The sequence below is a fragment of the Mus musculus genome, chromosome 4 (assembly GCF_000001635.26).
Source record: "Mus musculus strain C57BL/6J chromosome 4, GRCm38.p6 C57BL/6J".
Classification (NCBI taxonomy): Eukaryota; Metazoa; Chordata; class Mammalia; order Rodentia; family Muridae; genus Mus; species Mus musculus.
In genome coordinates, this window is record NC_000070.6 from 112646241 (window position 1) to 112672419 (window position 26179).

A 26179-nucleotide genomic window follows, 5' to 3' on the forward strand; every position below is an offset into this window, starting at 1 on the left:
CCAGTGTAAGGGAATGCCAGGACAGGGAAGCTGGTGTGGGTGGGTGGGCAGGGGTACATGCTCATAGAAGCAGAAGGATTTGGGATGGGATAGGAGGCTTCAGAGGAGGGATCAGGAAAGGGTGATGCTGTAAATCTCCAACCCAAATATGTCCCAGCAATGAAAACACAACTCGATTAATATGAATACATCCTGTGCACCTATACCTCAGTTTACGACCTGACACATTACAAATGGGCAACATAATAAGTTCATTGGTTTACCAACAAAGAAGCAAACGAACCAACAAGGACATGAATTGGGAGGGAGATAGGTTGGAGAACTCAGAGGATGCTGGAGTTGTGGTGGGAGGGTGTGATCATTATAGACTGTATCATATATGAACTTTTGTAAAGCCAGAGAGTAAAATGGATTAGAATTGGTAGTGGGAAGAGAAACTGAGAAGAGTTGGGGGAGGAGGAAAAACTTGTCTTCAGAATATATTATGAAAAATTATATTCAATTAAAATGAACTTTCAAAAATAAATTCAAAGTAAATATATTCACAAAATAAAATTAGCTCAAATAATAATTGTCAAAGTTAGTTTAATTTAGTAATGATTCAGATAAAAATTTTAAAGCAAATCTTTATTGTGAAAAGACAATTTCAAATTCAATACTTATTTTAGATTTTGATGCAAAGCAAAGGACATTCTTCTCAAAATTACCTACTTTTTGAATAAATTTTGTTTGATTTCATGGTGTTCATAGACAGGCAGAGTCATTTTTTTGTTTTCACCTTTGAGGCAGTAATCATAATGAAAAAATTTAAAAAGTAACATTTGAAATATCTTGTCCTTACTTCTATCCTTCAGGTCTTATGGAAATTATTTATGAATGCAGAGAATAATCAGATGAAGTAGTCCTATATACTGTAGAGGTCCTCAACTTATGAGTCATGACCATTGGATCACACATATTTCCCAGGACTCATGGACTAAGACATCACTAAGTGCTAAAATTACTATTATGAAGTAGAAACAAAAATAAATTTATAACTAGGTGTCGCTAAACCACTTGAACCATGTATTTTCCTGTTGGTCACGCCACAAGAGTTGAGAACTGCTGCACTATTGTAAGCCAGAGCTATATCCTCAATCATACTGCAGAATCACAAGGTTGAATTGAACATTTTAGTGAAGTTTTTCATTCATTTTCTCCTGTGAAATGAGTACACAAACAGACTTAAAACAAATGAGTTACTTGCAAATTGGGCAATATCCTATCTGCATAAATAACTTTTAGAGTCTTATACTCAGTAGAACAACCCAGTCATGAAAAGACACGATGTGATTTTATTTATATAAGGCCCTTGAATAGCCCAGGCCTTATATATAGACAGTAGAATGGAAATTGCAAGAGCTAGAGGTAAGAAAAGAGGTGGAATTTTTGTTTGATGGGTACAGAATTTAATTTGTGGAAGTAAAAGCATTTAAAGAGATGACTGGTGATGGGAGTTGTATAATATGAATGTATTTAATGTCACAAAAATATAAAGTAGAAAATGGCTACTGTGGTAATTTAATATCAAATAGCTTTGTCATAAAACTAATAAACTAATAAAAATAATGTCTCTCTGCTTTACAATTGGGGCCTGCTATACATATGAAAACTAAACTTATAGGTTAGAAAAAAATTATAAACACATTGACAAATAGAAGAAATGTCGGATATTTTATTTCTTCTTTCATAAGACAACTGGGAAAATCATCACTTATCATCCTGTTTGACTTTTTTTGTATGATTATAGACTCTGACGGTTTCAAGCATCTGATTTTTATTGTCCATGATGTTTCTGTGAACACAGATCTACAAATACCAATTCTAGAATGCATTCTCCATTTTCTGGGTATTTGTCCAAAAAATGGAGTTTCTGTATAACATGCTAATTCTAATTTTTGTTGAGGATATAATGTACAATGTGCTCATCATTTGACACCCCACTAAAATATCCCAGAATGTCCATTTCTTTATGCACTTGCCAATACTTAATCATTTTATTGTCTCTTTACACCCAGCCTGCAACAGACTGTAAGCTTTGTGGGGAAGATTTATAGCAGAGAATTCCATCTGTTTGGCTTACTAGTGGCTTTATCACTGAATAAAGCAGTAGCTGGTGGTCAGTGGGCATTGTTGAGTTCCTGAGCATGATAATTCAAAATATGGTACCTCAACACTTTTAGCACTCATAACTGAAGGTGACCATAAAAGCATTAGTGAGAGTACTTTCCACCCTCCTCTCTCCTCCTTTCTCCTTCTCTCATTTTCTCACAAGACAGGTCAAAAGCTAGAATTCATCATTTCCAAATTGGATCAGGAACCTAGTTCCTCTTTTTCCTGATACCTGGATAGTATGTTCTAAACATGAGAAGTTTGTTTATAAGAGGTGAACAGGCAGAAATTCACTTGTCTGCCTTTGGTAGTGGGTGGTAAGAAATTTATCTAAGAAGAAATCTGTTCTACATCACTAAGGAAAATGAGAAGCCCCAAACAAACCAACTGTTGTGTCTGTTCTTAAGTCCAATCATGTTTCCTCACAGCTGTCCATGATTTATCAAACATAAAAATGAATAACTCACTGAGAGCCCAGGGTCTTTCTTTATTCTAAAGCATGTTCTATCATAAATAATGTTGATGACACATATGGTATTCATAGGATATTCTTTGTATCTTTATATGATAGAATATTCTTTATATCCTGTAAATCTATTTCTTGCAGTTTCACTTTAGATCTAGACTGAGGAGGGACCAAGAAACTATTCCTCATCTGGAAGTTTTTTAGAAAGATGTACTCAATGAATCTCTGTGCCTTCCAATGAAGGGCAAGTCTGTGGGTAGATGAGGAGTTTTCAAACTTTTCTCTTAACAGACATCTATACTGTCGATGAGTGTGTCTTGAGCAGACACCATTGGTGAGAGAGGGAATGTTACAGATGGGGACTAGGGAAGATGTATAGCAGTTAGAATAAGAAGACAGAAATGAAAATGAGGATGGAGAGAGAATGTTTCACAGGGAATATGATGGTTGAGAAGTGGAAAAATTCTTCCATTTCAGAGATCTTGATCATCTAAGAACGTTCTGTTCAACTATACTCTATGTGGACCTGAATTCCTGAGGAGCCTCAGTACTAAATAAAATAAATAAACACATAATATACTTATGTGATATTCAAACTGACTAGTAAGAGCAAGAGTCATGCTGCTTGAGGAGAAAGGATACCATCTTCTCATAACCTCTTAGGCTTGACAGAAACAGGATCATCCCAATATCAAGTAGGCCAAGTTTCTTCTCTATTGTTTTTGTACATGTAGGAAGTATGGAGTGATAGAAACCTGCAAAAAAGCCTACCTTCAAGGTGTAATCTATGGTTCCTCTATTGTCTGCAACTATCCTGAGTCTTTCCTCTTTTCTCAGTCCCAGTTTCAGATCAACATTTTGAATTGGACACTTTGTGGCTTGAAGATATTAGTGTGATCCTGTGTGTGCTGATCGTGTTTATCATCAAGCTCATTTCATTTATTTACTTCAGATTAGAAGGTAAATATGATGGCAATGGTGGCAACTCAGAAAAGTAATGCACAGATGTCTAGAAGGTGACCATTCTGGTCATTTTGCATTAGTAACTATAAGAAAAACTAAATGAAGAACTGTGTTGAGTAATGGTTGGTAGATTGTAACGTCCATTTTGGGTATATTGGGGATTTCACTTGTATATATGGGAATGTCTCTCAGATTACTGACTCTCCAAGATCATACTATATAATTATGCTAACACACACACACACACACACACACACACACACACACACACACACACAGTGGAAAGCCTCTGAATATTGAGCTTTTGCAAAAACTTTATGATTTTTCTTAAAATTTGACCAATGACAGTAGTTTAGAGTAAAATTTAAAGGCTACAAACATTAAACCAAGCTTCATGTCTGTTACATATGTGTGGGGAGACTTAGGTCCACCCTATGTACATTCTTTGGTTGGTGATAAAGTCTCTGAGAGCCCCAAAGGTGCATATTAGTTGACTCTGTAGTTCTTCCTGTGGAGTTCCTATTGCCTCAGTCCTGCAATCCTACCTCCTATTCTCTCATAAGTGTCCCTGATCTCCATCCTCTGTTTGGCATTAGGTTTCTGCATCTGTCTGAGTTACTGCTCGGTGGTGCCTCTCAGAGGACAACCACACTAGAAGCCTGTCTGCAAGCATAACCATAGTACCATTAATAGTGCCAGGGATTGATGCTTGCTCATGGGATAGTTCTGAAATTGGGCCTAGTGATTGGTTGGCAGTTCTTTCAGTCTCTGCTCCATCCCCCTGACATTTCATTTCTTGTAGACAGGTTAAATTTTGGATTGAAAGTTTTGTGGGTGGGTTGGTGTCCCTGTCACTCTCCAGTAGAATTCCTGCCTGGCTACAGGATGTGGCCTCTTCAGTAGTGATATCCCCTATGATGTGAGTCATATTTAAAGTCACCCCCAAAGATAAAACCTTCATGGATACAAATTTATGGAGATTTTACATGATTTCAAAAGATAAAACTATGATAGTTTTATATGTAGCTTTTTCTGGTTCTTTTCTTGTACCTATTTAATCTCAGTCCAACCATACTACTATCTTCCCCTAGACCATGCTTCTTTGGTTAATATATAGAACCTATTTTCATAGAAAATGTCTGTTGTACATAGCAAGAATTTTATGTCTTAAGCTTTGTTTTGCACATGGGCCACATTATTTCCAAGAAACTTTTTTCCAAACTGAGCTGTTCTTGCACATGCATAAAATATGTAGGCTACCTGGTGTGAGAGAAAGTTTGATCCAACATTGAGAACTCAGTCATATTGAACAAAACTACCTTCTTATCTCATACAAATCAATAGTCTGCTGGCCTGGGTGTTAGTAGAGACGCCCCCACCCCATATCTGGTTCCCATTGTGAGGGCCTGAACCCTCAGAGGAGGTAGGAACACTCTATTGAATAGAATCAATGGATAGAAGTTATTTTTTCTTACCGCAGGGATCACAGCCATAAGTAAGAGAGTAAAATAAACATAGTTTCTCCTCAATTCTCTGAGACAAGGGTTTCATAGAATTATTGAAATATTTGTTAAGATACAGAGGAGCAAAATTATCAGAATAACAGTTCTACAACTTTATACAAGTTACTGTTAAATTCAATCATTGGTTTCTTAAACAAGGAACCATAGTTGTTGATAATTGGAAACAAAATATAGGTAATGTGAAGAGAACCCATGAAAAGTAAGATAAAATTCTTGTCAATTATTTTGCATGCTGGAGTACAGTAATATATTGATTGTATCTTATGAGAAGGATCATTACAAAAGAGAGATAGAGAAAAAACTTATCTTGCACACATATCTTGGCAAGGCTTGGTAGCTTGACCCTTTCTTTTAACTGTTCAGGTCCTGCCAGATCAGCATATGTTTTAACACTTGACTTATAGGGAATGGTGGGATGGTGTGTGTGGTTACATAGCCTACACTTAAATTTCAGGGCTCAGCTGACCCAGAGCTTAGCTTTGTATTTTCCCACACAGCAGGAATGTTGCAGAATAGATTGATCGAAGGTCCCTATATGAAAAAAATGTTGAAACATAGTTTACTTCTATTACAGGAATAATTTTGACTAGGACATATAGAACCTTCAGTTAGTTCATGAAATATGTCCCTATTTATATAATTCCTAAAAGATAAAGTGTAACCTCCCTCTCTTGGCCTGAAATCTGACTGATCAGGTTTGACTGCTATCACCAGGAGATCATCAGGGGTGGAGTCTGCCACCCTATCTTTCTGCCACTCCCACTGCTGCTATCTGCCGCCTAGCTGTTCCAGAGTATTCACGTGGTCACCTGCAGCTGGACTCCGAAGATGATTTGGCCGGAATGGGCCCCTCCCCCTTCTTCATAACCCCGTGTTTCTGAATAGTAAAATTGAGCTTTGATCAGAATCTTGTCCTAGCTCCATTATTTCTCTCATCTGTCTAGTTCTCTCTCTTTCATCCCGAGTCTGCGGCTTCAGCCATACCCTGTTCCATGCGAGCTGCTGGACGGCCCGCAACAATAAAGAATAAGTTTTGCCTTAATACATTATTTCAGGGACATAAATACTTCTATAGAAACAATGGGGAAATCTGGAAAGGCTCTCTGCTCCTATTATGATTCTTCAAGGACATTACATTATTATACTTGAATTAAAAGACTGCTTTTTCTCTATTTCTTTACATCCTGTTGGTACGGAATATTTTTCATTCTCTGTTCACTCCTTAAGCAATCAACAGCCTTATATTAGTGGAAAGTTTTACCATAGAAAAGGGAAAATAGCTCAAGTATCTGTTAATACTATGTATATAAAGTGTATTTAAGCTGGTGCTGAATGAATTTTTGAGGTATTGGTATTCTCTTCTCCTGGTTATTTAATCAATATTTAGATAAGTACTTAAATTTTTTGGTAAGTAAACTAAAAATGAACATTTAAATATTGCTCCAGATTAATATAGAAGCTATCACCTTATAATTATTTAGGTTTTATTACTACCTCAAAAATAATTATCCTCTGAACTTAAAACCTCACAAACAACATACCCTCAATTATTTAGAAAAAATTTGGGTCCTGTTAATTGGGTACATTGTTATTTACTTATCATTATTGAGGATTTGGCTCAACTTTTTGTATTACTTCCCCGGAGACTCTCACTTAAACTCCATTGAGACAACACTAAAACAGAGCAGACATTTAGCTTATTCAATAATGCATTATGCAGGGTAAAAAAATGCTGATTTATAGTATCAACTGAATATTTAGTTTCATGCTTGCATATAAAAAGAACCCAATTGTTTTCTTCTTCAGGATTTTATGGGATTATTTCTCAGGTATTTTTGAATATCCTTTTCCCTAGAAGGAAATATTTTTGAGCTTAAAATTAAACTTCTTTAAACTTTAAAAATCCTAAATATTATATAAAAGTCTTAGACTTAGATCTTAGAAATTAATGGCCATTGTTACTTAAGTTGGTTTACTTTATTTGTTTATTCATTTTAATTTTGTGCTTTCCCTATTTGTGACAAGAACAAATAAGATGCTGGGAATGGAGAAAGGTAGAGGAGACTCATGAGAGCCTATTCTATACTGAAGGAATATTTAACAAAGGATTTAAAGCTTCTAGTGCATAATTAATTGGTAGTTCTCAACTAATATCTGGAACTAAGGCTGTCTATGACTGGGGACTTCTCTACTGTCAGATGTGTAAAGGCACTTGCTTGGAATGCACTTGAGGCATGCATAGTGCCACTTCCTAACTAATCAGCTGCATAGCATTGCCCCAGCCATAATAAGGGGAACTGGAAGCTCCAGGAGAGTAACATTCTGTCACATGTCAAACTTAACTTTGCCAAATAGGTCTTTATGTATTACTTTTCTAAGGCTCTCATGGTCCTGTTTTTTACTAACCAATGCTCTAAAACATTTTACAATATACAAAATTCTACTTATATTACTGAGACCCCTTAAATTTTATAGGATCAAACTATTGGGAAATGGTACCATCAAACACTTAACAACTTGTTTAAAAGTAAAAATATTTATGCTTACCTACATCCCTACATATTATGCTATATTTAGCTATGTTAACTTTAATTGTTTCCACTTTAAAGGATAACATATTTTCTGCTGCCCCAAAGCATTTTTCCTAAAGGACACACACCCTTAAGTTAAAGAAATGGCTCTAAAAACTAATCAATAGAAAGGGTCTGCTGTTTTTGAAACATCAGGGTGAGGTTATACTTTTGTCTTTCCAGAAAATGAATAAAGTCCCAAATGACTACTTCTTCAATTCATCCAACCAGAGAAACATTCCATAGACCACCGGGCAAATGAATCATATGAATGTAGACAAGAAGCTCATGTAGAGGAGATGCTTTAAGAAAAGGAAGCTGATAACTTGGGGAGACATTAATATTTTAGCTCATTTGAGCCAAGACTTTGGATAAATATTAAGTACACAAAAAAGTGACTTTCCCTTTTCCTTTGTCTTCTGTTAACTATTATTTTTATTATTATTATTATTAATCAGTTTGTTTACATTTCAAATGATATCTCCCTTCCTCCTCCACACACCCCATATTCCATCCCTCTTCTACCCCCTCCCCTACAAGGGTGCTCCTTCACCTACTCTGGCACTCCTACCTTACTGTTCTAGCATCTGCCTAAGCTGAGGCATCAAGCCTCCACAGGACAAAGGGTCTCCCTCTCCCATTAATGTCAGATAAGGCCATCGTCTGCTACATGCATATCTGGCTCCATGGATCTTCCATCTAAACTATTTGATTGGTTGTTTACTCTAGGGGAGTTCTGGGTGGTCAGATTATTTGATACTGTTCTTCCTCTGGGGTTGCAATTTCCTTCAGCTCCTTCAATCCTTCCCCTAGGTCTCCAATTGGGGGTACCCAGGCTCAGTCCAATGATTGGCTGTGAGTATGTGCATCTGTATTTATCAGGTGCTAGTAGAACCTCGTAGGGAACACCCATACCAGGCTCCTGTCAGTAAGTACTTCCTGGCATCAGCAATAGCATCTGGGTTGGTTGTTGCGAACCAGCCAGCAGCTCACATGAACTGGGTTTCATCTGGGAGGCAAACTGGGCCTGAAAGAGAGTGAGACTAGGCAGACAAGAGAGAGAAATAGAGTCAAGACAATATTCTGATCAAGGCTCAAATGTTTAATGGCGACTGTGCTAATGAAAAGGGGGGGCATTCCCTCCAGTTCATCCTTGAAGCCTGGAACCAGCTGCAGGTGATGATGTGCAGGATAGGGCGTAGTCTCCAGAATAGCTGGGGAGGGGGGGCGGGGGACACACTACTCTCAGCAGGTAGCAGTAACTTGAAGAGGAACAGTGACAGTGGTTGAACAATAGAGTGATCTAGGGATGAAGGTTCCACCCTAGGTAATCTCCTTGTGGCAGCAAGGTCAAGTCTTCAGGCTGAGGGAAGGTTACAGTTGGTGTTTGTAGATGGGATGGATTTCTCAGTGGAGCAGTCTCTGAATGACCTTTATTTCAGTCTCCATTCCATTTTTTTGTCCTTGTCTTTTCTTTGGACAGGAACATTTCAAATGGCAGATGTGCCTATTTACTGGAGATGGCCTCTACAGGTTCTATCTCCTCTACAGGCTTTATCTTCTCTTCCTTGCATATTTTGCCTAAGGTCATCCCCATTGGGTCCTGAGAGCTTCTAGCTTCCCTGGCATCTGAAATTTTCTATTGACTATACTCAGTTCCCCATCACCCAATGGTACATATTTCTATTTTCTTTTCTGACGTTCTGTATTTCTCTCCTGTCCCTTCTAATACTTGATCCTGCCCTACTTTTCCCTCCTCTTCCCCTCTTTCTCCAAGGTCCCTCACTTTCACTCACTACCTCCTGATATTATTTTGTTCCCTCTTTTATGTAGGATTGTAGCATATACAATTTGATATTTCTTCTTAAGCTCCATATGGTTTGTGTGTTGTATAGAGGGTATTCCATGATTTGGGGCTAATATCCACTTATCAGGTAGTGCATACCATTTGTGCTCATTTGTGATTGGGTTACCTCACTTAGGATAATATTTTCTAGTTCCACCCATTTGCCTGCAAATTTCACGAAGTCATTGTTTTTAATAGCTAAGTAGTTCTCCCTTGTGTAAATGTATCACATTTTCTGTATCCATTCTTCTGTTGAGGTATATCTAGGATGTTTCCAGGTTCTGGCTATTATAAATAAGGCTGCTGTGAAAAAAGTGGAACATATGTCTTTTTTATATGTGGAGCATCTTTTGGGTATAGGCCCAGTAGTGATATAGCTGGACCTTCAGGTTGAACTATTTCCATTTTTTCTGAGGAACCACCAGATTGATTTACAAAGTGGTTTTACCAGCTTGACATCCCACCAGCAATGGAGGAGTATGCCTCTGTCTCCACATCCTCCCCAGTATCTGCTGCCACCTACATTTTTGTTCTAAGCAATCTGATTTGTGTGAGGTGGAATCTCAGGGTACTCATGATTTGCATTTTCCTGATGACTAAGGATGTTGAACATTTTTTTAGGTGCTTCTCAGCCATTGGAGATTCCTCAGTTGAGAATTTATTTTATTTTAATTTTTTGTTTAGCTCTCTACCCCATTTTTAATAGAGTTACTTGTTTTTCTGGAGTCAAACTTCTTGAGTTCTTTGTATATTTTGGAATTTAACCCTCTGTCAAATATACAGTTAGTAAAGATTGGTACAGAGGCTAGTAGGTAGATCAATGAAATAGAACTGATGCCACAGAAATAAAGCCACACACCTATGGTCACTTGATCTTTGACAAAGAAGCCAAAACCATTACATGGAAAAAAAGACAGCATCTTAAATAAATGGTGCTGGTTGAACTGGTGGTCAGTATGAAGAAGAATGCAAATTGATCCATTCTCTTCTCCTTGTACAAAGCTAAATCCAAGTGGATCAAGGCTCTCCACATAAAACCAAATATGCTGAATCTAATAGCATATAAAGTAGGAAAGATCCTAGAATATGTTGGCATGAGGGAATTTCATGAGTAGAACACCAGTGGCTCAGGCTCTAAGATCAACAATTGATAAATAAAACCTTATAAAACTGAAAAGCTTCTTTAACTGTCAATAGGACAAAATGGAAGCCCACAAATTGGGAAAATATCTTTCGCAACCATGCATCCAATAGAGGGTATTAACTTTTCTTTGAATTTTCCTATGAACACGTCTATTTGACTAGCCATTCAGTGAGCATTCAACATTAGTCTCTATTAAAGATATAATTTTCTTTTGGAAAAATTAAAATGGAGATATAGGAGATATGCAGGTACTTGTTCTTGCAGATAAATACTAGGAGAAACTAGGAAGGTTAAGCATACAATGTTTTTTCTTCATAGAAATATATGTATAACATGTTTTCTGACAGAAGGATGGGAAAGGAGGCAATTAGTAGCCGGGGGACCTCTGTGCTATCTGTATTGCCTAGTTGCACAAGCTCCTCAAGACTCTAATCTTGAGCCTACTTATCTAAGTCAATCTATAGCACTGCCCATCCTGTGATCCATATCACAAAATTTAAAATATGTATTTATTCACTTTTCTTCAGAATCATTACTTCCCAGCCCCTCCTATCCTCCCAATGAACCCTTACAAATTACTCTTCCAATTACTCCTCCCCTTCTCCACAGAGAGAAAGCATCCCTTGGGTACCACCTCACCTGGTAACTTCCATTTACAGTAGGCATAAGCACATACTTCTTCCACTGAAGCTCACCTAGGTAGTCCAGTTAGGGGAAAGGAATCCAATGGCAGATAACCAATTTGGAGGCAGTCCTACTTGCTAGTGGACCTGCATAAAGGCCAAGCTGCATATCTGCTACAATGTGTAGGGGGCCTTGGTCCAGTGGTTGGTGGTACAGTCTCTGTAGACTCCCATGGGCCCTGGTTAGTTGACTGTGTAGGTATTCTTATGGTGTCTTTAACACTCTACCATGCTTATTTCTATCCTCCACTTTTCCAGAACACTACTTGAGCTTTGTCTCATGTTTGACTGTGGGTCTCTAAAACTGTTTATATCCCTTGATAGATGGATCATCTCAGAAGAGTGTTAAGCTAGGTTCCCATTTGTCAGCACAGCAGAGTATTGTTAATAGTGTCAATGTAAATGAACCACATTTATTTATCTATTCTTCAGTTGAGGGACATCTAGCTTATTTCCAATTTATGAATAAAACTTCTACCTACAACTATGAAAATAGTTGAACAAGTGTCCTCTTACAATGGTGGGGCATCTTTTCTGAGAACATTAAATGGAGCTTCTGGAGTCTTAGGGAAGAGTTGGGAGAATTGAGGGACCTGAAGAGGACGTGGATTGCACAGGACGACCAACAAAGTGGGGAGTGACACTCAGAAATGGTCTTCCCATTCTCAAAATAGAAGAAGTATGTAGAATGATGTTAGGATTTGCATGAGGGGGTGCTAGGAGAAAAGGAAGGATTGATATTGTGTTGAAAAGTACATAAGTAAATAACTAAAGTGATAGGGATTGGCTATCTTACATGAGATCGGATTCAAGTTGGAACATTCATTGGTTAGCTGTTCCCTCAATCTCTGATCCCACTTTATCTCTATGTAATTTGTAGGTACGACAAATTTTGCATTAAAGGTTTTGTGAGTGCGATGATGCCACCTCCCTCCATTGGAAATTCCACCTAGCTATAGGAGGTGGCCACTTCTGTCTACATATACACAACTTGTAGAAATTTCAGCTAGGTTCACTGCCATAGTCTCCATAGAATATCTCCAGTTCGGGGTCCTCAGCTAGTCACACAGATGTATCTCATCCATTGCGATTTTTACTTGCAGACCACTCCAACAACCCCTCTACACCAGATCCCCATCACCTTTCCCCGCCTCATTCTCTCTTCTACCTAGTTCCCTGTATCCATCCACCTCTGAGGATGATATTATTTCCCCTTCTGAGTAAGATTTAGATATCCTCACTTGGTGGTTTAATGATTACAGTTTGACTCTCTTACTACAAATTTTATCTTGAACCTACTTCCTTAGTTAATGTGTAAAACCTATCTTTATGGAAGATGTCACTTGTACTTTATAAGATTTTTCATATAGCTCTTTTCTTCTCACTTTGCCTGTGTGTCTCTCTCTTCTCTCCTGCCTCTACCCCTCCTTTCCCCATGGCACTTTATTGGCCTTGGTCCTTGGGGTCAGTGAGCTTCCCACCTGAGAGCAACTTGCATATAAACCCACTCAGCATCTGTGAGGTACACCAAATCACTTCTATACTTTATCTTTCTGGACCATACCTATATCTATAATCCTGAATATGTACTCAACTCCCTGGACCCTAGATACTCAGCCTGCATCCTTGTAGGCCTATTAGTACCCAGAACAACCAGCTCAGCCTGCCTTCCTGAAGGCCTGCTGCCACGGAAGACAAGATGTTTATTGCCATTAGGGACTACCAACCATTCAACATCAGAATCCAAGAGGACTGCTACCACAAGGGACTACCAGGCCATCCAATATCAGAGACAACCAGGTAGGTAAAAGCCAGTGCAATATGTCACCATCAGAACAGAGCTCTCCTATTACAGCAAGCCTTTGAAATCCTAAAATACCTGAAGAATAAAACAATGAACTCAAATCTCAACTTATGAAGATGATAGAGGCTTTTAAAAGCAAATAAATAAATCTCTTAAAGTAATACAGGAAAACATAAGCAAACAGGTACAAGCCTTTAAAGAGGATATGGATAAATGCAAACAGGCAAAGGAAAAGAGTAAAACTTCTAAAGACTCAAAAGTGTAAATTAATAAAGCACAAATGGAGACAACCCTGGAGGTGGAAAACGTAGGAAGAGAACAGGAACAATAAATGTAAGATCACCAACAGAAAATAAGACACTGATACATCAATAAAAACAATGTCAAATATAAAAGTTTCTAACACAAAACATCCAGGAAATTTGTGACACCTTAAAAAGTCCAAACCTAAGGATAATAGGTAGAGAAGAAGACGACTGTATTAAAGGCTGGGAATTATCTTCAACAAAATCACAGAAGAAAATATCCTAAACATAAAAAAAGATTGTTATAAAGGTCAAAGGAGCTTAAATAACAGCACATTGATTGGACCAGAAAAGAAATCACCCTGCCATATAATAATGAAAACAATAAATGTACAGAAGAGTGAATGCTAAAATTTGAAAGGGAAAAGGGCAAGTAACATAAAGTTGGACACATCAGAATCACACATGACTTCTCAGTAGAGGCTCTAAAATATGAGAAGCCCCTTATCAAAAGTATTATAAATCATATAGAGATCACAGATGTTAGCCAAAACTACTGTAGGGTACAAAACTTTCATTCACCATAGATGGAATAAACAAGGTATGCCTTGACAAAACCAAAATTTATCATATTTCTACTAATCTAGACTAACGGAGGATACTACAAAGAAAACTTTAACACAAGGAAGATAGTTAAACTGAAGAAATTAATAATTTCACAGCAAAGCCAATTGAAAAGGAGCCAATTTACCAATTTTCTATGGGGGAGTATCCTCATAGAAGCAGATGGAGTGGAATGGGATAGAGGGTTTTGGACAGAAGCAGGAAAGTGGATAATATTTGAAATATAAATAAAGAAAATATTAAAAAACAGAAAGAAAAAATAATAGCAGGCTTTGAGGGAGAGGTCAGGCATCCTGTAAGCACAGCTCCAGAGTTTGGCAGAACACAAGGCTGTTGGAGTCCTCCAAAGCTGCTGCCAACCATAAGTTTGTAGGCTTGGCATGATCTGGCAAGAGGGTACTTAGCCCAGATTGCCACTTGATCATAGGGAAAAATCATAGGAATGAGAGCCAGTCTAATGCCTATGTCAACCAAGAAGCACAAATGCCTCTCCATATATAAAAAATCAAGCTTATAGCTAGTAACAGCTTAGGAATCAGAAGCCAGATACAGAGAAACATAGAAAAAGTCCAAATGGAGCCAAACTTCTCATAAAGTAAAAATGTTTAAAAATACATTTTAATACTAAATAAATAGATACTATGTATAAAACATTATAGACAGATAAAAAGTGTTTTAAAATAATAAATAAAAAGAAAATTAAATGATATTATAAAATTTCTAGAGGAGAGAATTTAGAGAAAACTATATATGAAAAGATATTGAATTTAAAATATAGTACATGAGAATTTAAAAAATCTGCATAGAAATTAAAGCTCCAACAAAGGAAAGGGAAGAAAAAACAAAAATCTCTAGAAAAAGGAGAGGAAAATAGGGTAAAGTCTCCAAAGAAAGGAGAGAAATCAACCAAAGGGAAGTCTCCAAAGATGGAAATTAGATAGATTAAAAAAATATTTTCATATTAAGAAATGGAAATCAGTGTAGAAAAAGGTATTTGGATCCCACACAGTTTGTTTGGACTGTTAACATAAGAATAATTTCTTTAGGTGTTTATCAACCATTTAAGATTCCTCAGAGACCTGGGAGGTCAGCGACTCTCAGGACTCAAAGAGAGGGGCCTTAGATGACATGCTGGACATTAGGGAGAGGGGACTTGTAGAGCTTACCTCTAGCTGGAAGACAGGGCATTAAAAGAGGGAAGGGGCATCCCACAGTCACAACTCTGACCCATAATTGTTCCTGTATGAAAGAATTACAAGGATGGAAATGGAAAGGAGCCTGAGGAAAAGAAGGTTGAGCAACATGCCCAAAGAGGGATCAAGCTCAAGGGGTGATCCCAAGGCCTGATACTGTTACTGAGGCTATGGAGCACTCACAAAAAGGGACCTATATTGGCTGCCCTCCAGAAGATCCAACAAGCAGCTGAAAGGGTTGGTCAGATAGTTGCACTCAACCAATGGAACAAAGCAGCTGACCCCTGTTGTTGAGTTAGGAAAGACTGAAAGAAGCTGAGGAGGAGGGTAACCCTGTAGGAGGACCTGCATTCTCAGTTAATTTGGACCTCTGAAATCTCTCAAACACTGGACCACCAAACAGGCAGCACACACCAATTGGTATGAAGCCTCCAACACATATACATCAGAGGACTTCCTGGTTTCTGTTCATTCAGAGATGATGCACCTAACCCTCAAGAGACTGGAGGCCCCAGGGCATTTAGAGGTCAGGTGACAAGGGAGTGGGGACATCCACATAAAGAGAGGGGGGTGAGGACACGGTATAGGATGTGGAGCAGTAGGAGGGTGGACAGGGTAGGGAATAAAATATGGAATGTAAAATAGACGAACAAGTAAATAAATAAATAAATACATTTAAAAAGATTTAATTATGTTTGGTAACGGTTACAATTTTGTATATCCTCTGTAATAAAGGTCAGAATAAAACAAGCTCAGATAAGGAGAGGAGTGAAAGACGAGATGCTAAATTAGAGGTCATAGAACAAAGATTAGAATATTCTTTGAATCAGAGTAAACAGTCTTCACAAGAATTCAATCTGAAACCTATAGTTCCAGATGAGAAAAATCCACAAAGATTTGAGGAATTAGAAAGGTAATGCATAGAGATGCAGTATTCTGAATTAAGAGTCCAGATTCTAATTAATAATGCTATCTTAGAACAATGGTATACAATAGTTTATGTGTTTTCTTTTGGAAAATTAAAATAATCTAAAGTATGTACACATGTCGATACATCATACTATTGATACTATTGATTCATATTCAGAATTCCAATGGGCTTCTACCTTGATTTATTTAAAAGATAATTCTAAAATCATATTTTTTAAAGATGATGACTAGCTTAGAAATAACTTCACAGATTGAAGCTGATGATGCTTCAACAGGTATATCCATTAGAATTCAATAAGGTTTTTTATTTTTTTACACATTTTGAAATAGAAAATGTTACAGATGTATTTATTTATTTATTTATTTATTTATTTATTTATTTACACTCTAGAATTTATCACCCCACCCCAACCCCTGTCTACCCTCTGAATGCTTTCTTTTTACCACTGCATAATTTTTGGCTTCTTTGTCAAAGATCAAGCATCCTTAAGTGTGTGGTTTTATTTCTGGGTCTTTAATTCTATTCCATAGATCAACCTTTTTGTCTGTGTACCTGTAACATGCAGTTTTTAATCACTATTTCTCTGCAGTATTGTAAGACCCCCCTGATGCTGGGACTCCACTCAAGTCCTGGGATGAGGTGGTCAACACCCCAATGTCCCGAGAGAAAATCACACCTGATGCAAACTCCAAGAGGTTTTATTATCAGCTAGCTGAGGATGAAGTCCCTCCACCTTGCATGCCAGGGGAGTTCAACTGTGAGTGTTGACAGTAGGCAGATTTTAACAGTTAGGTGAGGAATTGGGAGGAGTTGGGAGGAGAGTTGGGAAGAGTTGGGAGGAGTTGGGAAGAGTTGGGAGAAGTTGGGAGGAGTTGGGAAGAGTTGGGAGGAGTTAGAAGGAGAGTTCTTCTCTTCTGGGTGTCTTTGGTGAAATTTACAAGGCAGGAGTGGGAAGTGAGTTCTTTCTGAAATTTTATCTCCATGTCCTCAGCACAGGAAGGCAGGTATCTCTGGTTGTAAAGTATAGAAACAAAAAGGCTTTTTGCTGGCTATAGAGAACAAAGAGCTTCTTTCTAGCTGAATTTTTAGAGATCAGGGAAAACAAGCTTGGGGAACATCCGGGGCTTTACCTTCTAGGGAGAAACGCTCTAAGTTGGGGTCTCACATTCCCCACTCCTTCTAGTACATAGTTCTAATCTTAGAACTAGGAAAATTAAACCTCTGGCCCAGCTGTCAAAGCCAACATGAGGTTGCAACTTTAGGTCTTGTAACATTGAGAGCCTCAGAAGCCCCTCAAATGAGACTAGAGAGTCTCTTGTTAGTGGTAGGAGGGAGGGAGGAGGTTCCTGTGCAGTGCCTGGTGAGTGTGAGCAGGGCTGGGCCAGGGGGCAGCAGCAGGGCCAGGAGGGGGAGCATGCTGGAGTAGCAGCAGGGCTTGTCAGAAGCACCAGGTAGGGTCCTTTCCATTTGGGTTCAAGGTTGCTGGAACAGTGGCGCTAGACCAGGACAGGATCCCTTATTTGAAATTTACGTGACACTGCGGTGGTTCTTGGTTCATACTTTTTTTCAGCAATTCTCAGGCATCTTTTTTGACCAGTTCTAGGGCCTTCAAGCGAGCTAGCAGGGGTTGGGAAGAAGGAACATCAGGGTCAAACATTCCCCCTGCTTCTGTTAAGGGGGGGGGTCCCCCATGGAGGAGTTCAAAGGGTTTAAGTTTAAATTTCCCTGGGGTGTTCTGTACTCAGAACAAGGGGAAGGAAAGGAGAGCTGTCCAATCTTTTCAGCCAGTCTCTAAAGCCAATTTAGTTAATGTTTCTTTTAATGTTCTATTTATCCGCTCTAACTGTCTTGAACTCTGGGTTCTATAAACACAATGTAACTTCCAATCAATCCCCAATTGTCTGGCTAACGCTTGACTTACCTGGGCAACGAAGAGGGGCCATTGTCTGATGAAAGTACCTTAGGGTGCCAAATCTTGGGAAAATTTCCTCTAATATCTTCGTCACAACATTGGCGGTCTCCCACCCTCAAAAAGTGTCTATAAAAACTAATAGATATTTATTACCGTACTTGGCTGGTTTAACTTCAGTAAAATTTACTTTTCAGTATGCCCCTGGCCGGTCACCTCTTAGCCACCTTCCGGGGACGTTCTTGTGGTGCCTGGCATTGGTGAGGGCACAGGCTTGGCATTTATTAACAATCTCCTGGGCAACGTTGAACAGTTTTATAACATAGTAGTTTGAGTTCTTAACAATTTCTTTGAGATTCTTAGTTTCTAAGTGCATGAGCTGGTGTACATTGGCTACATATTGTTGTCCTTCTTTGGTGGGCAGGACCAAGCAACCATCTTGGGTCTTAGCCACTTCCTGGGGAGTATACCTACATATCTCAGGTATTTTGCCTGTTAGTTCCTGATCTTCTGGAGTGTAGTCAAAGCCTGTGGCTTTGAGTTCATAATGATCCTTAAGTTCTTTATTTTTCTCTCTAGCTATGAGGATCATAGCTCCTTGGGCTGCCTGTGTGGCAGCCAGGTCAGCCACCTGATTTCCCTTTGCTATGGCACCATGGCCTTTCTGGTGACCAGGGCAATGTATGATGGCCAGGTTTTTGTCAAGTGTATGACTTCTAATAGGCTCAAGATTTCTTCTTTACTTTTAATATCTTTCCCAGCAGATGTGAATAACCCCCTTTGCCCCATGTATATGAGCGGTGGCGAAAGCATGCCTGCTGTCTGTGTAGATATTAATGTTCTCTTCTGCCAGCCGCAAGGCTTGGGTGAGTGTGATTAGCTCTGCTCTCTGGGCTGTCGTCCCTTCAGGCAAGCTGCTGGCCCAGATAGTTTGTTTTCCGTTGACCACTGCTGCCCCTGCTTTTCACTTTCTTTCAACCAAAAAGCTGCTACTATCTGTGTACCAGTTGGGGCAGCCTGGCCATGGCTGGCCTGTGAGGTCTTTCCTAGTTCTGGTTTCTTCAGCCAGGATGTCCATACACTGGTGTACTGGTAGGGAGTCGTAGACTTATGGCAGCAAGGTAGCAGGATTTAGGACAGCAGGGGGTGTAAACTGCACTCTCTCAGTCAGAAAGAGGCTCTGATAATGGATCATGCGAGCATTAGTCATCCAGTGATCAGGTGGTTGTCTAACAATGCTTTCTATGGCATGGGGTCTACTACTATAGTTCGTTGACCTAGAGTCAGTTTGTCAGCATCTTTGAGAAGTAGTGCCACAGCAGTGATAGCTTTTAAGCAAGATGGCCACCCACTGGCCACTGGGTCTAATTTTATGACAAGTAGGCCACAGGTCGTTTCTATGGCCCCAGAGCTTGGGTCAGGAACCCTCTCGCTATTCCTGCACTTTTGTCTACATATAGAGTGAAAGGCTTAGTCAGGTCCAGAAGGGCTAGTGCTGGTGCACTAAGCAAGGCCTTTTTAATCTCTTTAAAGGCCTCTTGGTGTATGGGGGTCCATGAGAAAGTCGCAGTCTCTTTAGTAAGGGGGTAGAGTGGGGCTGCCAGAGTGGCAAAGCTTGGGATCCAGAGCCTACAAAACCCAGCCATGCCCAGAAATTCCCTCACCTGCTTCGAGGTTGTTGGGATGGGGATTTGAGTCACAGTCTTTTTCTGAGCTTCTGTCAGCCACTGTTTCCCTCCCCTGAGAGTATAACCCAAGTAGGTTACTTCTGTCTGGCAAATCTGGACTTTATTAGTGGGTGCCTTGTATCTCAATTCGCTCAATTCTGCCAGTAATTTCTCAGGTCCTAGTCTGCACTCTTGCTTGGTGGTGGCAGCAAGAAGCCGGTCATCAACATACTGAAGGAGAGAAATTTGGGGGTTTTCTGAACTGAACTGTGCCAAGTCCCAGTGGAGGGCCTCATCAAAGAGAGTAGGAGAGTTCTTGAATCCTTGAGGCAAATGTGTCCAAGTTAGTTGTCCAGCCTGTCCCGAATCTGGGTCTCTCCACTCAAAAGCAAAGATTACCCAACTCATGGGATGTAGTTTTAGGCAGAAGAGTGTCCTTCAGGTCCAGTACCATATACCATTGTCTGTCAGGGGGGAGAGAACTGAGTAGATGTAGGGGTTAGGGACAGTAGGATGAATATCTTGTACTCTTTTGTTTACTTCTCTTAAGTCTTGTACTGGCCGATAATCATTAGTGCCTGGCTTTTTAACTGGTAGCAATGGAGTATTCCAGGGAGACTGATAATGACCAAAACATCAGACCTCACCTTTGAATGTGAGGTCTGATGCCCTCTTGGGCCTCTTTGTTCATGGGGTATTGTCATACCAGATAGGAGTCACACCAGTTTTCAGCATCACAATGATGGAGGGCACCCTCTTTGCCTCTCTCATACCTCCAGTCTCTGCCCAAGCTTGAGGATATCTCTCTAACCAGGTCCCTTCTAGTACTTTTCTTGATGGGGCTTGAGGCTCATGTAATCTATATTCTTCTTCTAAGTTTAAAGCTAAAATTATAGAGATAGGGACTTGTCAAGAGACTGAAGTTCCTTCCAAAGAGAAGTTTATTTGGGCTTTTAATTTTGATAGTAAGTCTCTCCCTAACAATGGGGTGGGACATTCAGGAATGACGAGGAAGTAATGAGCTACTTGGCTTCTTCCCAAATCAAGTTTCCTATCAGTGGTCCAAGAATATTGTTTCTGACCAGTAGCGCCGATTACTACAGTTTTCTTGTTCCTCAATTTCCCCAGTGGCTCTTTCAGGACTGAAAACTCTGCTCCGGTATCAACAAGGAAATCCGTGGGGGTCCCCTCCACAGTTAGGGTTACCCTAGACTTGGGGAGGGGGTCTGAGCCCCATCTCCCCTAGTTATCATCTTCTAGGGTAAGGACCTTGGGTGGTCTGGTATCTGTCTCTTTTCTGGGGCAGTCTCTTGCCCAGTGTCCCTTTTCTTTGTAGCATGCACATTGGTCCTTATCCAGAGGTGGTTGTGAAGGTTCTCTGGAGTTCTGAGGTCTTCTCAGTCCTGTGTTGCCCAGGTACCCTGTCTGCCTACTTCCTCTACCTTTTCTATAAACTTCCTTATCACCTGTGAATGTATCTAAAATCTTAGTTAAATTTCTTTCTTGCCTTCTATCTCATCTGCTTTCTCTTGCCTCAGCCTCTCTCTTTTCTCTTTCTCGTTTTTTCTTATTTTTCAGTCTCTCTCTTATGGTACACTTTCTCTGCCTCCTTAACCAGATCTTGCAAAGATAATGGTTGCAGACCCTCTAGACAATGTAACCTTCTCCTGATGTCATGTCAGAAGCAGACTGCCATGGCTACTGTCACCTGTTGGCTCTCTGATATAGGGTCAAAGGGAGTGTAATGCCTGTATGCCTCTAAGGGGTGCTCTAAACACACTGTTAGGGGTTCCTTTAACCCTTGTAGGATCTCTCTTACCTTGGCCAAACTGGTGGGGCACCTGCCAGCTCCTCTCAGTCCTGCTACCAGAGCCCGGCGGAAAATTGTCAACTGCTCCCTACCTTCAGGCCTGTTAGGGTCCTAGTCAGGACATGTCAGAGGGAATCCTGCATCTATTTCATTCAGAACTTGTGTCAGTAGTCTATTAGCCCCTAGCACATTTTTTCTTGCCTCCAGCCAAATCTTTTCCTTCTCCCCTGTGGTGAAAAGAACCTGTAAAAGCTGCTGACAGTCATCCCAAGTAGGTTGATGAGAGAACATGAGAGATTCTATTAGATTAGTAAGGCTTGAGGAGAGAGAAGGCGGCATGATTTGTCTTCTAATTATAGAGATCAGATGAGGAAAAAGGACAGTATTGAAGGGGCTGCAATTGCCCGGGGTCTGCTGGAGGAGGGCCATAAGTATGTAAAGGTATGTGTTACCTCACTCAGGATGATGCTCTCCAGGTCCATCCAAGGAACTCACACAATATGTACTCACTGATAAGTGGATATTAGCCCAAAACCTAGGATACCCACGATATAAGATACAATTTCCTAAACACATGAAACTCAAGAAAAATGAAGACTGAAGTGTGGACACTATGCCCCCTCCTTAGAAGTGGGAACAAAACACCCATGGAGGGAGTTACAGAAACAAAGTTTGGAGCTGAGATGAAAGGATGGACCATATAGAGACTACCATATCCAGGGATCCACCCCATAATCAGCATCCAAATGCTGACACCATTGCACACACTAGCAAGATTTTACTGAAAGGACCCAGATGTAGCTGTCTCTTGTGAGACTATGCCGGGGCCTAGCAAACACAGAAGTGGATGCCCACAGTCAGCTAATGGATGGATCACAGGGCTCCCAATGGAGGAGCTAGAGAAAGTACCCAAGGAGCTAAAGGGATCTTCAACCCTATAGGTGGAACAACATTATGAACTAACCAGTACCCCTGAGCTCTTGACTCTAGCTGCATATGTATCAAAAGATGGCCTAGTCGGCCATCACTGGAAAGAGAGGCCCATTGGACACGCAAACTTTATATGCCCCAGTACAGGGGAACGCCAGGGCCGAAAAGGGGGAGTGGGTGGGTAGGGGAGTGGGGGTGGGTGGGTACGGGGGACTTTTGGTATAGCATTGGAAATGTAAATGAGCTAAATACCTAATAAAAAATGGAAAAAAAAAAAAAAAAAAAAAAAAAAAAAAGAAAAGAGGAAAAAAAAAAAAAAGTATGTAAAGGTAGCTCGGTGGTTGAGTCTGGTCCCTCTGGGCTCTGAGCTCTCCAGCTTTGGTTTCCAGCAGCTGGTCCCTCTTCCGCATCACCAGCAGCACCCTGTTGAGAGATCTGGGAGGGGATCAGTTGGGGATATTGGGGTGGGGTGTAACACCATTCTGGAGGTTCTTCTATCTCTGGATAGATCCTGGAAGGAGCCGAGGGCTGTGGTTCAGCCCCCACAGTTTTTATCTTAGTTTTTGTTTTTTTGTTTTTGTTTTTTGTTTTTGTTTTTGTTTTTTGTTTTTCTGAGTCACGGAGAGCCAGGACTCGGGACCCCGGCTTGTTTCTCTGAACCCAAGGCTTCAAACAGGATGGGGGGGGGGTCCTGCGTTAAATTTTCCCAGATGAGAATATAGGGCACTTGATCTGGTTGAGATCCTGCCCTCCTCTGCATAACAACATGTTTAATGGCAGAAATCACAATCAAATCAAGAGTGCCCTCTGGTGGCCAACCAACATCAAAAGCTGGCCATTCTGTAGAGCAGAAAGTTCTCCAAAATCTCTTTCTTATATCTAGAGACAGATTGTGAGCCCTAGTCTTAATTTCAGTCCATCTAAGGGGAGTGCTAATAGCCTGTCCCATCGTCAGAGTCACATACAGGGAAACAAACAATATATACACACAAAAAGATTACAATAACTGAGACCAGGACCCAATCAGATGGCTGAGTGAGCACACTCTCACTTGGCACCCAGGAACAGAAACAGATGGCCGAGTGAGCACACTCTCACTTGGCACCCAGGAACAGAAACAGAGGGCCGAGTGAGTACACTCTCACTTGGCACCCCAATGGGAAATCTCCAGGAGTCCCTGGAGCTTCCTCAGACCTCCTGGGATATCTCCCAGGGTAGCAGCCCATTACTCCTGACATGTCTGTCAGTAACCCTCCCCTCCATCCCAGACAGGAAGTTCATTCCTCTCACGTGCACGGACAATTGCAAACCCAGAATACCGAATTCAAACACAGCCGGCAAACAAAGACAGACAAGATATAGACAAAGATAGGATCCTACCTCCAAGTGGGGTCTCTGAGAACTGGAGTAGGCCACAAATCCAGGGGGACGAACCCCCACATGTAAGACCCCCAATGCTGGGCCTCTGCTCAAGTCCCTGAATGAGCTGGCCAACACCCCATTGTCCCGAGAGAAAACCACACCTGATGCAAACTGCAAGAGGTTTTATCAGCTAGCTGAGGATGAAGTCCCTCCAATGTGCAGGGCAGTGGAGCTCGACCCTGAGAGGTGACAGAAGGGGGCTTTTAGGTGAGGAATTGGGAGGAGTTGGGAAGAGTTGGGAGGAATTGGGAGGAGAGTTCTTCTCTTCCAGGTGTCCTTGGTGAAATTTATAAGGCAGGAGTGGGGAGTGAGTTCTTTCTGAATTTTTATCTCCATGTCCTCGGCACAGGAAGGTAGGTATCTCTGGTTGTAAAGTATAGAAACAAAAAGGCTTTTTGCTGGCTATAGAGAACAAAGAGCTTCTTTCTAGCTGTATTTTTAGAGATCTGGGAAAACAAGCTCAGGGAACATCCAGGGGCTTTACCTTCTAGCGAGAAATGCTCTAAGTCAGGGTCTCACAGTATAGCTTGAAGTCAGGGATGGTGATTCCCTCAGAAGTTCTTTTTTGTTAATTTTTTTTTCTGCTCTTCGGGGTTTTTTTGTTTTTTGTTTTTTCCAGATGAGTTTGGGAATTGCTCTTTCCATACCTTTTAATAATTGTGTTGGTATTTTTGATAGGGATTGCATTGAATTTGTAGATTGCTTTTGGTAAGATGGCCATCCATGAGCATGGGAGATTTCTCCATTTTCTGAGATTTTCTATTTCCTTTTTGAGAGACTTGAAGTTATTGCCATAGAGATCTTTTACTTGTTTGGTTAGTGTTACCCCAATATATATTTTATTATTTGTGACTATTGTGAAGCTACCATTTATTTTATTTCTTCATCTGTTTATCCTTGGTGTCAAAGAAGATTACTGATTTATTTGAGTTACTTTTATATCCAGCCACTTTGATGACTTTCTTTATCAGTAATAGAAGTTCTCGGTAGAATTTTTGGAGTTGCTTATGTACACTATCATATCATCTGTAAATAGTAATACTTGGAATTCATTTTTGCCAATTTGTACCTGCTTGATCTCCTTTTGTTGTCTTATTGTTCTAGCTCGAATTTCCAGTGCTATATTGAATAGACATGGAGAGAGTGGCCATCCTTGTCTTGTCCCTAATTTTAGTGGGATTGTTTTGTGTGTTTCCATTTAATTTGATATTGGTTGTTAATTTGATGTACAGTGCTTTGTATTATGGTTAGGTATGGGGCTTGAATTCCTGATTTCTCCAATACTTTGAACATGACTAGGTGTTGTATCTTGCCAAAAGATTTTCATCATGTAAAGATATGATCATGTGAAAATTTTTGAGTTCGTTTATATAGTGATCACATTAATGGATTTTTGTATATTGAACCAATCTTGCATGCCTGGGATGATGCCTAGTTTAATATGTTGGATAATAGTTTTGAAGTGCTTTTGTATTTGGTTTTGATAATTTTGTTGAGTGTTTTTGCAACAATAATCATACAAGAAATTGGTCTGAAATTCTTTTTTTTTTTTTTTTTTTTTTTTTTTTGCTTGAGTCCTTGTGTGGTTTAGGTTTCAGAGTAATTGTGGTTTCATAGAGTGATTTAGGTAATGTTTCTATTTTATGGAATAGTTTTTAGATATTCACATTAGGTCTTCTTTGTAGGTTTGGTAGAATTCTGTACTAAAGCTATCTAGCTCTTGGATTTTTTGGTTCAGAGTATTTTTTGTTTTGTCTTTTCTTCTTCTATTTCATTGTGGGATATGGGCCTATTTAGATAGTTCACCTGCTCTTTGCATGTGGTATGGTATTTGTCTAGAAAACCATCCATTTCGTCTAGATTTTCCAGTTTTGTTGAGTATAGGCTTTTGAATTAGGATTTGATAAGGTTTTTTTTTGTTTGTTTGTTTGTTTTTAAATTTCCCTAGTTTTTGTTGTTTTGTGTCCCTTTTCAATTCTGATTTTGTTGATTTGAATACTATCTCTGGGCCCTTTATTTAGTTTGGCTAGGGGTTTATCTATCTTGTTGATTCTCTCAAATAACCAGCTTTTGGTTTTATTGATTCTTTATATCATTCTCTTTGTTTATATTTGGTTTATTTCAGGTCTGAGTTTGACTATTTCCTTCTATCTACTCTTCTTGGGTGTGTTTGCTTCTTTTTGTTCTAGAGTTCTCAGCTGTGCTGTTAATTTGCTCCAGTAGGATCTCTCCACTTCTTTTACCAGAGTACTTAGTGCTTTGAGTCTTCCTCTTAGTACTGCTTTCATTGTGTCTCAT

The 26179-nt window shown here is 39.8% G+C and overlaps 1 protein-coding gene across 4 annotated transcripts in view; it reads left to right on the forward strand.

The window, feature by feature from the left end:
* The window catches only part of Skint2 (selection and upkeep of intraepithelial T cells 2), a 38651-nt gene extending 32643 nt beyond the window's left edge, over positions 1-6008 (forward strand). The window contains exons 7-8 of one of the 4 annotated variants that reach the window (NM_001285965.1): positions 3455-3577; positions 5799-6008. In NM_001285965.1, the coding sequence (NP_001272894.1) occupies positions 3455-3577; positions 5799-5935 (260 nt within the window). In that variant the 3' untranslated portion in view covers positions 5936-6008. Of the gene's footprint in view, positions 1-854; positions 1601-3454; positions 3578-5798 lie in introns of those variants that run through there. The other 3 variants (NM_001285963.1, XM_017320265.1, XM_006503185.2) reach the window with 3 other exon arrangements.
* The last annotated feature ends 20171 nt before the right edge of the window (positions 6009-26179 follow it).